The sequence below is a fragment of the Hipposideros armiger genome, unplaced genomic scaffold (genome assembly GCF_001890085.2).
Source record: "Hipposideros armiger isolate ML-2016 unplaced genomic scaffold, ASM189008v1 scaffold_629, whole genome shotgun sequence".
Classification (NCBI taxonomy): Eukaryota; Metazoa; Chordata; class Mammalia; order Chiroptera; family Hipposideridae; genus Hipposideros; species Hipposideros armiger.
In genome coordinates this window covers 602,054-615,598 of record NW_017731979.1, presented here as the reverse complement: position 1 = coordinate 615,598, position 13,545 = coordinate 602,054, and the positions used below count along the sequence as shown (strand labels likewise).

The window sequence follows — 13,545 nt, the reverse complement described above, 5'->3', positions numbered from 1 at the left end:
CTCTGCCATGTACTTGCTTTCTGATCTGAACACCCATCATGTGGATAGGCCTGGCAGAGAGTGGGCACTCGGCCTGCGTGTTCAGTGCCCTCAGGAGCCCTGCCCCCAGGGTGTCTTTCTTCTCAGGACATGCCTCTGAATGAGCAGCTTTGAGCAGTCTTTAGTTCAACAAGGAGGACATAAGTATGAGATCAGACAATTAAGTTCGTGAACTTAATTGTCTGACCTCATATAAATCATTCCTACTATTTCAACTCTATTTTAGGGCATTGGCCCCTTAAGGATGGGGGTGGGGGGTGGGGGTGACTATGTCTTACACATCCTTTTATTCATTTGTTAATTGATATGCTTGTTCATCAAAAGAAAAACATCCGTTGGGGATCTATGAAAAGGCAGGCATTGTCCCTGAAGCAAAGTTGATTAATTTTAACCCCTGTGATGCACATATATTAAACAGCGCTAGCCCTCACGGAGTTCTTATGAGGTAGGTACGAGCTATGAGTTATAGCCGCACTGCACAGGTGAGAAACAGGACACCGTTGTTTGTCTGGTAGATTCCCAATCTTGAGGACACAATCCTTACAAAGTTTCAAAGAGAAACAAGCACGAAGGAAAAGGCGCATACTCAGTATTAAGCGGGGCGAGGCTGAATACTGCAGGCTTTAGAGGCAAGGAAACTTAAGGCAGTTGTAGCATAGGGCCCAAGAGCACTAGCCCAGGAGTCACACCGCCCAGGGTCAAATCCTGGATACCTGACATCTTTCCTGTGTGTCTTCCGTTAAATTACTTAACCTCGGAGCCTCAGTTGCCTCATCTGTAAAATGGGGACAAGAATAGGGCCTGTCTCGTTGTGATTGTGAGGCTTAACTAAGACGCTACGTGTGAAGACGTAGTGCAAGGCCCAGCAGATGGGGCACACAATTAACACTGCCTGTCTCTGTGACTTGGACTCCTGCCATAGCTCTTCACATCTCTATCCGTGATCATGGGCAGATGACTTTCCCTTTTGGTTTTCTTGGATAGATGGGTGGGACCAAATGACCTCTGAGATGCCTTCTAGACCTGAAGCCCTAGGAGCCCATGGGTCTGTGGCTTTGTGGGTTAGGGGCCTCCTCGGGAGAGCACAGTCCAAGGGCAGGAGGAGGAAAGTTGCAGACAGAAAGGTGACTGAGATGCCACCAGCACAGTGGACGCCCTTATAGTGCCAATCTGTAAAGCACTGTGCTGATTTCCTAATCTTATCAGGAATCAGCCCATTACGTTCAGGTAAAAAATGAATGAAATCATTCTTCCAGTAAAAAACAAATATTAGACAAGGAAAAGAGGATCAGAACTGGCTCTGTTACTTCCCTGCCTGGGTCAGATCTCCAGGGCCTGGCCAACCTTCCCAAATGGGCACAGATGCAATCTTCAGAACTCGGATAGGATGCAAAGCCTTCCCAGGGTTATTTTTAGGAGCTTGTGGTTCTTGTATATTGGCTGTTCCAATGCAGCTAATTTTACAAGACAGCAGCTGAAGAGGGCTGGTCAATCAGGGAAGCTCAACACCCTCAGCTGCTTCTTCTAAGACCCCTAGAGTGTTATGGCCAGAATGGAACTGGAGAGCACCTCAGGCTCACAGGTCTTAGCAATTTCCAGGTTTGTGGAGGCCACGGGACAGTTATAAATCAGAGGGCCTGAGGAGGCACGGCTATTGATATAAAATATATCAATTTTATATTTTGCCAAGGAAGTATAAAAAGTCCATCAACAAAGATTACCACCCAGCTACCATCTACTATCTCTATCACTTCATAAAAGAACAAGCACTTTCAACACCAAAAACATAAAAAGACATATTCCTAGAATATGGGAAGAAAGTTTTTGCACCAAACAAAATTAACATTACAAAAGCTCACTACATGGCTGCATTTTATATAGTGTATAATATATATATATATATATATATATATAGTATTTACATATATATTTGACCCCTGAACAATGTGAGGATTAGGGACACCAATATCCCACACAGTTAACTTGACTCCCCCAAAACTTAACTACCTACAGTACTCCCTTGGCAACTGTAGGGGATTGGTTCCAGGGCCCCCCACAGATACCAAAGTCTGCAAATCCTCAAGTCCCTTATATAACATTGTTTAGAACAACGCATACATTTGACCCTCTATATCCATAGTCTTTCATATACGTGTGTGTGTGCGTGTGTGTGTGTGTGTGTGTGTGTATATGAAAGGCCTGTCTTTTTGTCTATCAAGTTCTGTTAATTTGCATGCACATTTTTCTGATCAATTCCTGCGATGACTTGACAGTAACTGCCAAGCACCTTCTTTTTTACCAGAAATTGCTTTAAACAGTTCAGATAAGAGAGCCAGGTTGCTCTGAAAAAAATATATTGAATAAGAAAAATAAAGTAGGGTGAGGATCTTTTTGCAAATTTTATTGAGTTAGTCTTAATATAATCCTTTCCCTTCCACCTTGATGGCTTTGATACGATAAAAATCTTGGGGAAAAGCCAGAGACTTTATGAAAGCATAATGTAGATAAAATTTAGATGATATATGTACCAAATCATCAAAGATGGTTAAATCGTTGAGAAGGGGTAGGATTAAGGGATGCATACTTTATGTATTGTCTATATCTTTGATGCTTGAATTTTACACAATGAAAAAGCATTGTTTGGCAATCAGAAAAAAAGTCAATAAAAAAATGAAAAGAGAAAAGACTCTCAGAACAAAAACATTAGTGCCATTTGTGCACTTTAACGAGTTGCATTAGAAAACATTTTATAGTATTTTATCTAACTGTAATTACAGAACTAACACATGAATATATTGTTCTAGCAAAAATGAAACTGTGATAAGTCCCCTTGGGTAGCCCCCCCTCAGGCATACCACACCCTGGACCCTGGTCTCCTGTTCCCTCCTTGGAGGCTGCTATGCATTCACATATACACTTATATGTGTGTATATATGACCATTTTTCATGCTCTTTAGTCATAAATTTATCATGCCATGTTTATAGATTTGACACATGCTTTTTTTCATGCAACAACGTATCTTAAAATTCCTTCTGTGTCAGTACAGAAATAGCGCTCCCATTCTTTTTAATCTGTTGATTAGCTTTCCATTCTGTTGGATTTGTTCTTTATAGTAATTTAGGTTCTTCCAGTCTTGTCAGTGAAAAAAAAATATTTAAGATGTATGGAGGTCAATTCTATAACTATAACTATGTTCTTTGTCTTCCAAGTTTAATGCCTTCATAATAATATAACAATATACATATTCTTCCTTCCTAATTTGGATAGGGGAGGGGCAAATAGGAACTACTTTTTTTTTTTTTTCAATTGAAGGCCAAAAGTCACTAAAGTTTGCAAAGGCAATACCAAGGGTCAAAAACACTCTATTCTGAGCAGACTGAACCACAGGGCACTGAGGAATTCAATCACACTGAGAGGGTCTTTACTAGAAGGCTTTGAAGTTTGCACTGCATTTTGATCATGCAGAGAGTAAACAGTTACAGTGCATGACATTTACATGGGAGGTGGTTTCTCTCTGATGTGCCATATAATGCAAATTGAAAGCAAAGAATTACAGCAAGGCGACAGAAATCATTATAAAGGCACAGACTTTTGATGCTAAAAGGGGTAACTTCAACCCCCATTTTACAGAAGTATTGTCTGGGACTCCGAAAGTGACATGCCTAGGATTGGGGGCAAAAACATTTCAAGTAGGTTTTTTATTTAAAGTAGTTTTTTGTTTTGTTTTGTTTTGTTTTAATTCCAAGCTGAGTAGAATTGTTTTCACTGCAGAGCTTCTCAAACTTTTCCACTGAGGTCCCCTCAAGCACTACATACTGATGCACCCAAGGTGGGGTTCAGGGAGCGTGTAGACTGAGAGTACTGAGCACTAGTGGGTGCTGAGTACTTATTCTCAATACTCAGAGAATACTGAGTGTTCAGAGACACTTCACATGTATTGTTTCATGTACCCTTCATTACACTTCTGATAGGAAACTCAGACTCAGGGGATTTGCAAAAAGTACAGTCAAGTCCAGCCCATTGGTGAAGTCCCCTGAATATAGGCCTTCAAACTCTCCAGCATAAGATGCAACACATCTCTGACATCTTGTGTTCCATCCCCTAAAACGCCTGCTGCATTGCTTAGTGGTCCACAGCGAGCACCTGGCCTCAGTCGGCCTAAATCATAGATCCACCACCTACCAGGGATTCTGGGCAGATTATTTTACTTCTTTGAGTCTCAGTCACTTGTTCTGTAAAACTGGGAACAGTAAAGAACCCGCCTTGTAGGTTTGCTGTGAGAACTAAAGTAGGTAAGTCAAGGAAACCACTCATAATGGTGCATAACACATGCCAGGTGATTTATGATGTTTAATCTTCTTATCAAAATTAATAATAATTTTACTCCATCACATATCTGTGCTTAATTTGATATTCATTTTTTTTTCTTTAAAATCGTTCCATGAGACTCCTACCCTAGAAGGTGGACGACAGCATCTTGCACCCCCTGGGGATCAATGGGCCATGTACCCCCATCTGGCTCCCTCTCCCCGTGTGGTATGGTAATGAGGGTGAGAAGCTCGAGCTCCAGGACAAAGTCCACATTCCTGAAAACGGCACACCAGGCCTTCCAAGGCTTGTTTCTGCTTCCCTCCTCAAGCTTAGCTCTCACCGCTATCTCCCATGCTCTTTATGCTCTAGCAACCTTGAACTTCTGATAGCTCCCTGAACCAGCAGCTCAAGTTCACATTGTTCACACTTCCCTGCCTTTGCAGCATGGCTCCACCTAGAAGGCACTCCCTTGTCTAATCTGATGCCAGGAAAGCTCCTGCTCTTCCTTGAGACCCAGTTTGCACACAGCCTCTTCTCTGGATGCTGCCAGGTCACCACCACCCTCATTGCCCCCGTCCGCCAAGCACCTGCCTCCCCTCTTCTTTGTCCCCCAGGACCTCTGTGTCTCTTCCCGCTAGCATTGCACTGTCCTGCAGTATTACGGACTTGTCTCTCTCCCTTACCAGACTCCGAGCTTCCTGAGGGCTGGGGCAGGCTTTGCCTGACTCGTGGTCTGTCATCAACAAATGTTGTTTGGACAACTTGGGTTCAATTTTACTTAGCAGCCCTTTCCTTGGGTCAGTGGGGTTTGCAGTGACAGCAAGAATTGATCTAGGTCATATCTGTTGGTTTTCACTGGAGGGCCGTTTGTGTCCACCTGAGTTAGTGTCTTTGAGCAGAAATATTAAAAAAATATATATGAAGTAGAATAACTGTGTAACTGGCATCAACCACCACTGATGCAACAAGAAAAATAAATGGTCTACGGTCTTCGCCAGCTCTGCAGGTAAACCGAACGCCCCTGTTAGGGGGAGTCCTCAGTTCCCCCTCCTCCTCTGCCACGTCAGTGTCCTACTTACTAGTTGTCCAGTAACTACACATTACTATGGGGTTCTTTGGCAGGTCTTTGCCTGTCTGTCGAACGCATCTTCACCACTCCTTACCTTGCACTTTTACCTCCAGCAATGCTCAATTTCTTCTAGTTTCTCCATACGTAGAGAGTAGCATCTTTATCTTTGTCCCAACCTCTATATAAAACAATCCTCCTTGCATTCTTCATTTTGCTAACTGGTATATAATTTATATACAAAAACCTTACCCTTTTGATAAGTGTGAAAGTCATGTTCACATACAAACAGCTACATCACCCCCAAATCACTCCACCCCATGCTTCCGTGCCATCAATTCACTCCTGCCACCTCTAGCTCCTGGCAACCACTTATCTCTTGTCTGTCCTTATAATTTTGCCTTTTTAAGACTGTCTTATAAATGCAATCATAAAGTATTGAGCCTTTTGCATCTGGCTTCTTTCACTTGGTACAGTGCATTTGAGATCCACTTACGTTGTTGCATGAATCAGTGATTTATTCTTTTTTATGGCTGAATAGTATTCTATTACATTTGTTTTCTCCTTTTATATTATTATTTTTTTCCACTTACACTTGACATTCAATATTATTTTATATTAGTTTCAAGTGTACAGCCTAGTGGATGAGACATTTATATAATTTATGCAGTGATCCCCCCAATTAGTCTTGTACCCACCTGGCATTATACATAGTTATTACAATATTATTGACTATTATACAGTTACTACCATATTATTGACTATATTCTCTATGCTGTCTTTATATCCTTGTGCCTATTTTGTACCTATGAATTTTTATTTTGTTTTCTCATTAAGACTCAGCCCAAGAGTCACTCTGTCCTGGAAGTCTTCTCGGATCCAAGGGTCATGTGTAGTCTTTGCATCCCCAAAGCATCCCAGACTTACCTTAGCACGCATCACATCATGCACTGATTACCTCTTTAGGTGTCCCTGACTAGACTTAACTCTAGGAAGGGAGGAAGTGTGCTTTAGTCATTCCCACACTCCCAACACACCACCACCATGCACAGCCCCGACAGGTGATCAGATGCAAATACGATGGCTCTCTGTTGGAGTGAGGCAGCCTTAAAAGAGGACATGCTGATACTCTAAAAATGAACTCCCACTTAATGTCTTACTATGAACTCTCACAGCAGCCCGTGAACTTGGCACAGGTATACACACTTTACAAAGAAGGAAATTAAGGCATGCCTATTTGAACCCAAAGCCCACTCTAGAGGATAGTGTGACAATGATATTCCTCCGTAACTTGAGTGGCTTTAGGACTAGGAATCTGTATTGATAGCAAACGTTCATCTCTTTTAACCTGCTTTCTGTTTTAGCTCTGATCAAGCCAGCTGAAAATAAAGGTGGTGTCTCATTGGCTAAAACAAAACTCGTAAGTTAGGTCCAACAAAATGGTGGCCGCGTAGAGTCCTGGATCTTGAGAACAGGCTAATTGTTTCCAGATGGCTGGGGTTGGCGGGGGAACTGCAAGCAGCCATCGCTGCGGCTGCAGCTGGATGGCACCTGGCCACGTGCAGGGGAAAATAATGACATGGGAGTGGGAGCAGATAAAAAGGACGTTGGTTTAATTGTCACTCAGCCAGCTGTCTCTCAAATGGGAAAATTAATCTGACAAACCTCCCCTCTGAGACCTGTAAATAACTAACATTGATTCCCAGAACGTGTGAGATCAGGGGTCCATGCCCGGGGACAGGACACAGAACGGGAATGACAATGGTGATGAGGGCTGAGTCCTGTTCTTCCCTCATTCCACATGCAGTCCCTCACTCCTGCGAAAGACCAGGAGGGAATTAAATTCAACTCACATGGGCCAGTCGATCAAATCTGGCAAAGAGTTCGTTGAGCATCCTGACCAGCTCCTGAGCGGACAAGGTCGTGGAGAGGTTGGTAAATCCTTTAACATCTGCAAATAGAATACTAAACAACAGGGAAGGGATGGGGCGGGGAGAAAGTGTATTAATTTTTTAATCCATCCTGGGAGCCACATCAACACCATCCAAAGAAATCAACCGTGGTCTGAGATTTCAGCTCTGCCTGCCATGGGAGCCTGAGGAATGTCTCAGTATTGAACAAACATCTCAGCACAGACAGTCCACCCAGGAGCTCAGGAAGGACAAGGGGACAATGGAAAGCCCTGCTTCCTGTGCAAAGCTGCGTGGTGTGGGCAACACAAACACATTCCAAAAGGAAACGTGTCACTGAGAACAGCGCAATTTGCTGTGGGATGCAAAAGGAAGCTTTATGAATTATTTGTGTATTTTCACAATGAACAGCAATGCAGATGCCATGAACATCGACATAGGGGGAAAAAACCCACCAAACCTCATTATCTCCAGCCCAATGACATGTATGCTACCCCCAAAATTGCAGGCAAGGAGAGGTAGGCATTTTTCAAAAATTATGGGACTAGGCACCAAAGCTGGGAGACCTCAGGCAGAGAAATTACCTAAAACTCTCATATTTACTAAGGATTTCAGTGAGGTGAGGTTTTATTCTATGTGTATGGTTTGGGGTAAGGAGAGAGGAAAGTAAAGGAAGGGGCAGTCCTCGAAAGCCTTCTAAAAGCAAGGCACCAGAGAGCACTGTCTTTGTTAATCCATCCAGTTACCCAGCGGGAAGGTGCTATTCTCCCCATTGTGAGGATGAGCAAACCGAGGCTCAGAGAGGCAAGGAGACTTGCTCACCATTCCACTGGTAGCACATGGCAGAGTTGGGATTGTCCACTATAATGGAATGGTTGAGAGAGACATACAGAGAGAGAGAGAGAGAGAGAGAGAGAGAGAGAGAGAGAGAGAGGACACAGAAGCAGAAGAGAGTATGACCATTACCTGGATTACTTGTTCACTGCAGCTAAAAGCATTCCCAACTGTGAACACACACCTGAAGCAGTAATAGCAGCAACATCACTGAGCATTTACTGTGGACTTGATACCGACCTAAGAGTTCTACATATATTAACTCATTCATTCCTCATAACAGCCTATGAGATAGGGCCTATTATGATCATCTCCATTTTACAGATAAGGAAACTGAGGCCTGAGTACTTGCCCACAGACATGAAAAGCTAGGATTTGAACCAGGCAGCCTGGCTCTGCAATCTATACTCTTTATCACTACAGTACCTTTGCAGTAAGGACAGTCATCACCATGGCAGATGGGAAGTCAAAGGACCCACTGATCACCTAGTCCAACTACTCACTTTATAGATCCATTCATCCAAAACTATTAATAACCATCTGTCTATGGCAAAAATTATTCATTCATGTATCCATTCATCCAACAGCTAATTAACTGAATGACTACCATGTGCCAGGCACCGGAGATACAGTGGTGAGCAGAAAGTACCATAGCAGCCCTGATGGAGAACGCAGCCTACAGAAAGAAGAAATGGACTGCCCAAGAACAAAGGTCAGAAAAGTTTCCCATGTGTGCTGTGTTCCAAAGTCATCAAATTTCTTGTGGTCTTTTGGAAACATCATACTTTATAGGCACCTGTGTCTGTACAATGTACCTGCACCCTGGCATCGCTTTCTTGTTGCCGCCTATTAAAATCCTATTTGTCCCTCAAGGCCCCATCATATGTTGAGACTGTACTCTTAGGGGGACGTCCCTAGGCACAGCCAGTTGCCCTCTACACTTGCCTCCTGCCCAGCCCATGCTGCCCTCTGTCATGGCACGTACTGCCCGCTAACACAATCTTATGAGACAGTGTGAGCCACCTACTTGCTAGAGGACAGGAGGCAAGTCCCTTCTGTATCCTGACTGCCCAGCTCACAGGGAGCCTCGTGACACATTTCCTGAGTGGAGTCAATGGAGACTTTCAGAAGTAAGTCCTCCTTCCTAGTGTGTGGTCACGGCCAACACTGGCATCTCCTAGAAGCTGGCTAGAAATGCAGGCTCTTCAGACTCACTGGATCAGAATTGGACTTAGCAAGAGCCCCAGGTGATTCCTGTGACATTCCAGGTGGAGAAACCCTGCTTTTAGTCATAGTTATGCAGTAAGAGTTTGTTGAATGGAAGACCAGAAGCTGAAAGCAGGTCCCTGGTTCTCACTTTCTTGCTCATTCTGCTACCCTCCCAGGGTGGGGGGGCTCAAGGTCGGGTCTTTTGATTCTAAATATAAACCTGTAACTTTCCAAGATATTCATCTTGGACTATAGTCATCTTGGAATATACTGAAGAGGCCATATTAATTCCCGACTCTCATTTGGTTATATAAGTTGTTTATTTGGCTAAAAATAAGTGATATTACCTAACAGTCATTCTGCAAATAGAGTCCTCAAGGAGGCTTTGGCAGAACTCCCTAGAAATATTAGGAATGTGGGCCCTGTGTAGAGTCTGTTCCCTGTGTAGATTCTGTTCCCTGTGTAGATTCTGTTCCATGTGTGTTCCTGGGCAAGTTACTCAACCTCTACAAGCTTCCATTTTCTTGATAATAAAGCAAAGACCATTAAAGCTACTCTGCAGAGGTCCTATAAGAAGCTAACTTGTAAGTCACACCAAGGTCTTCAATAAGTAGAGGGGCTAGAAGTCCTTGTGGAAAGCTTTGGCTATCAGAGTGTGTTTAATAGATTGCCACACAAGCAGGCCTCAGAGGTCAGATTCTCTAGGCTCAGTCCATTGCATTCTGCTTGTGCATAAAACGCTCGTCTGCAGAGTGAATGTGGTGCGTGCACACGTTGGCAGGGCAGGCTGGAAAGAAACAGCCGGCCGACAGTGGGTGGGCTGAGTAATGCCTGCAAATTCACATGGTCCAGGTTGGGGCGAGAGGAAAGAGACACGGGAGCTCCAGTGGAGAAGCTAACTGTTCACCAAATCCATGCCTCCCTTTCACCAGCAAAGGCCTCTCAGCCCCTTTTGTATCTATGTGGGGCCATGATTTCAGGCCTCCTCAATGGAATCTGAGCAGAAGTGGTTCACATCATTCCTGGGCCGAGGTGGTAAAGAAGCGGGTGGGACTTTTCTACCTTGCCCCCCCCCCCAAGAGCTAAATGCCAAGAACTTTGAGGCCCAGGAGACGGTACAAATGCAGGGGCCTTTGTCCCTGAATCTCCTCTGACCAGGAATATTAGCAGTGGACAGTTGTGTAAATAGAGTCTTTTGAGTTGAAGCCACTGAAATGGGGAGGTGATTTGTTAGAGCAGACAGCACTGCCCTGGCTAATACAAAAGTGTCTTCAATACATGTGGGGGAATAGGAGAGAGGAATAGAATTGGGCAGATGGGACTGGGAACCCAAAAGGCTTCCAGTAAAAAGCCCAGTGGCCAGGGAGCTGGTCATGTCTCAGATGCGTACAGCAGAAATCAACGTGGGCCCAAACGTTTTGACCATTTCAAACAGCTCGGGCTTTGGATTAGGAAACCAAAACCCAGAGAGATGAAAAGACACAGCCAACACCTCACAGGGGCCGTGGCTCATGGAAGGTGCTCTGGGATGAGGACCCTGGTCCACCAGCTCCACTGGGCACACTGTTGCCCCCAAGTGTGGTGCCTCCCACACACCTTACACTGACAGGAGGCGATGAACTGGAGGAAATAACATTAAGAGTTAGACATTTATAGCAGACTGGTTTTCGGGAAAGCTCAGCAAACAACACAACTACAGAAAAGCAACGGAGAAGACAGAATGAACCAGGTGGGTTTTCCTGAAGAGTGATGGGTTGGAAATGATTTCAGAAACGCTCCCTACTCCACTGTGGGTGTGCTCTGGGGGCTGGGGCGTGAGGGGGAGCCGCCGGTATGGCGTTGCTCTCCAATTCGGGCCAAGGATCACCCTCCTCTGCGTTTCTCATCTCTGGTCTTATTTTAGCAGCCAGCAGCCTTGCCGTGGTTTGGAGAGCCCCCCCCCCGCCCCTTATTGGGCTCATCTTCCCAATACCTATGGGAGATGCCTCTGGCAATAGCTGGGGAGAGGCGCCCAGTGTGGCAGTGGGTGTTTCTAGATTCTTCTCCCACTGGAAACGGCTCCTTTGCTGGGAGCTGAGGCCACTGAGCAATGAAGGGCAGGAGACTCAATGTTAATTCAGTGTGTTGTGACCTTCTGGGAAAGGGCCTCAGAGCATCAGAACTCAGTTTAATGGTTTAAAATACACCGGAGGGGTGGAGGGAGGGAGGCAGAAGTAACTCTGGTTGTTCTGGACTAAGGGAAGCACTGGAAATTGATTAGTGCAGAAAGAAAGCCAAACGTGCTGTTTCTTGAACTTAAGGGTCCCACAAATGTGGGTGTGGGTGTGCACGTTTGTATATTTTCTCCATTTTTTTTTAAAATTAAGAGTACTTGCCCCCCGCGCCACCTCTTTCTCCATGGTGACCAGCACTGTCATAATGTCTTTTCTGTATCACAGTTCTGCCTTCACTTACGCTGATTGCTCTGCCCAGTAGCCTTTGTCTTTTTCATTTGGCTGACTCAATTTCAAATAAGGCAAATGAGACTCATCTCTTCCGCCCACCTCTCACCACACCCACCCCAGGTCTTCCTCATCTTATGATCTCTTAGCACCCTTAGCTTACTTTAATAACAGAACCCCACATTGTATGATAATTATAGGTACTGCCCAGAACCTGTTGTTCTAGAATTGGTATTGATGAGTTCCCATAATCTGTGGTACCAACTGTGAGGTCTGGTGTTCATCTTTTACCAGAGTTGCTGTCTGACAAAGGGCTCTTCACAAATTCAGGCATCTAAACCAGTGTAGCTCAACTCTTGGATGAGACCCAGAGGACGACCTATACTGACTCACCTGCTAAAGGGTTCTGTTAGAATCACGCTCTCTGCTGGACTTGTTTCCCAGTGCGTGTCCCTGCCTGCCAGGAGGACAACAGCCAGAGATGCTGACACATGGAAAGGGAAGTTGTCCTTCCCTCCTCTCCTACCAAGGTAGGGGGTCGGGGGAGAAGGCACCAGGAAGGTACACTGACATTTCTAGAGCTATTCGATGTACAGACTTTCCCCCTATGTCTGGGAAATTTCCATCCTAGGGTATTTGGTGGGAAGGAGATACAGCTCTACTGTACGAGCTGACAAGGTCAGACATTTGCTTTCCAGTCACTTCTTGCAAGCGACTGGGGCTCAGCCAGTTGGCCATGTCTGCCCCCAAGCATTAAGTTGAGACGCAGAAGCAGGGGAGCAGAGAGTGGGGGCAGGGCGAGGCAGCCACAGCCACATCCTGGGGGCTGCAGGAAGAACTGCAGAGGTGGCAGCTGTGTCAGGGACAGGGCTGGCAGCACAAGCAATGGATGCTTCAGAAACAGTGCAAGCACGGTCCTCACTGGCCTAGTGTTCTGCTGTAATTCTGATTATGCTTCTGGCTTCTGGCTTCATTCCGGCCCATTTCCTCAGCCTTCCTCTCTGCCCCTCCCTAATTACTCTGTGAGCCACTGAGTGGCTCTCAGTACAGTTCTTTTCAATCAGCCAGAGGTGGGTTCCTTTTTGCTTGCCACTAGAAATCATGCCTGAAACAACCTCCAATATGCCTAATGCTCTACTACATGCTTTGTAGGCATCTCCACTCACTGCAAGGTGGCTATTAAAATGCCCATTTGACAGAAAAAGATCCTGAGATTCAGGTATGTCAAATTCCCAAGGTCACACACAAGGAAGAAGTAGAATTGAGATTCTAAAGCTGGTCTGCCTCTCTACGGAGCACACCCTGATTTTCAGTACACACCATATTATCTAGTGCAGTGTGGGCACAGAGGGAGCACTGATGGATAGATGGAAGGGTGGGTGAATGGGTGGGTGGATAGATGGGTAGATGGATGGAAGAATGGGTGGACCGGTATATGGGTGGGTGAGTAGATAGGAGGGTGAATCAGTGGATGAATAAATAGGTGGAGGACGGGTGGATAGATGGATGGGTGGGTGGATGGATGAGTGAATGGATAAATGGATGGATGGGTGGGTAGATGGATTGGTAGATGGATGGATGAATGGATGCACAGGTAGATGGGTGGGTGAGTGAATATAAGAGTGAATGGGTGGATGAATGAATAGATGGATGGATGGGTGAGTGGGCAGATGAATAGATGAATGGATGGTTGGCCAAAAATGTGTTTGCAAGTAAAAGAAGAAGTAGTAGTAG

General features: G+C 45.1%; 1 protein-coding gene across 1 annotated transcript in view; it reads right to left on the bottom strand.

The window, feature by feature from the left end:
- Positions 1 to 13,545, bottom strand: part of ADCY8 (adenylate cyclase 8) — a 205,289-nt gene that overhangs the window by 110,918 nt on the left and 80,826 nt on the right. The window contains exon 4 of the mRNA XM_019625474.1: positions 7,271 to 7,382. Within this exon, the coding sequence (XP_019481019.1) occupies positions 7,271 to 7,382 (112 nt within the window). The remainder of the gene's footprint in view (positions 1 to 7,270; positions 7,383 to 13,545) is intronic.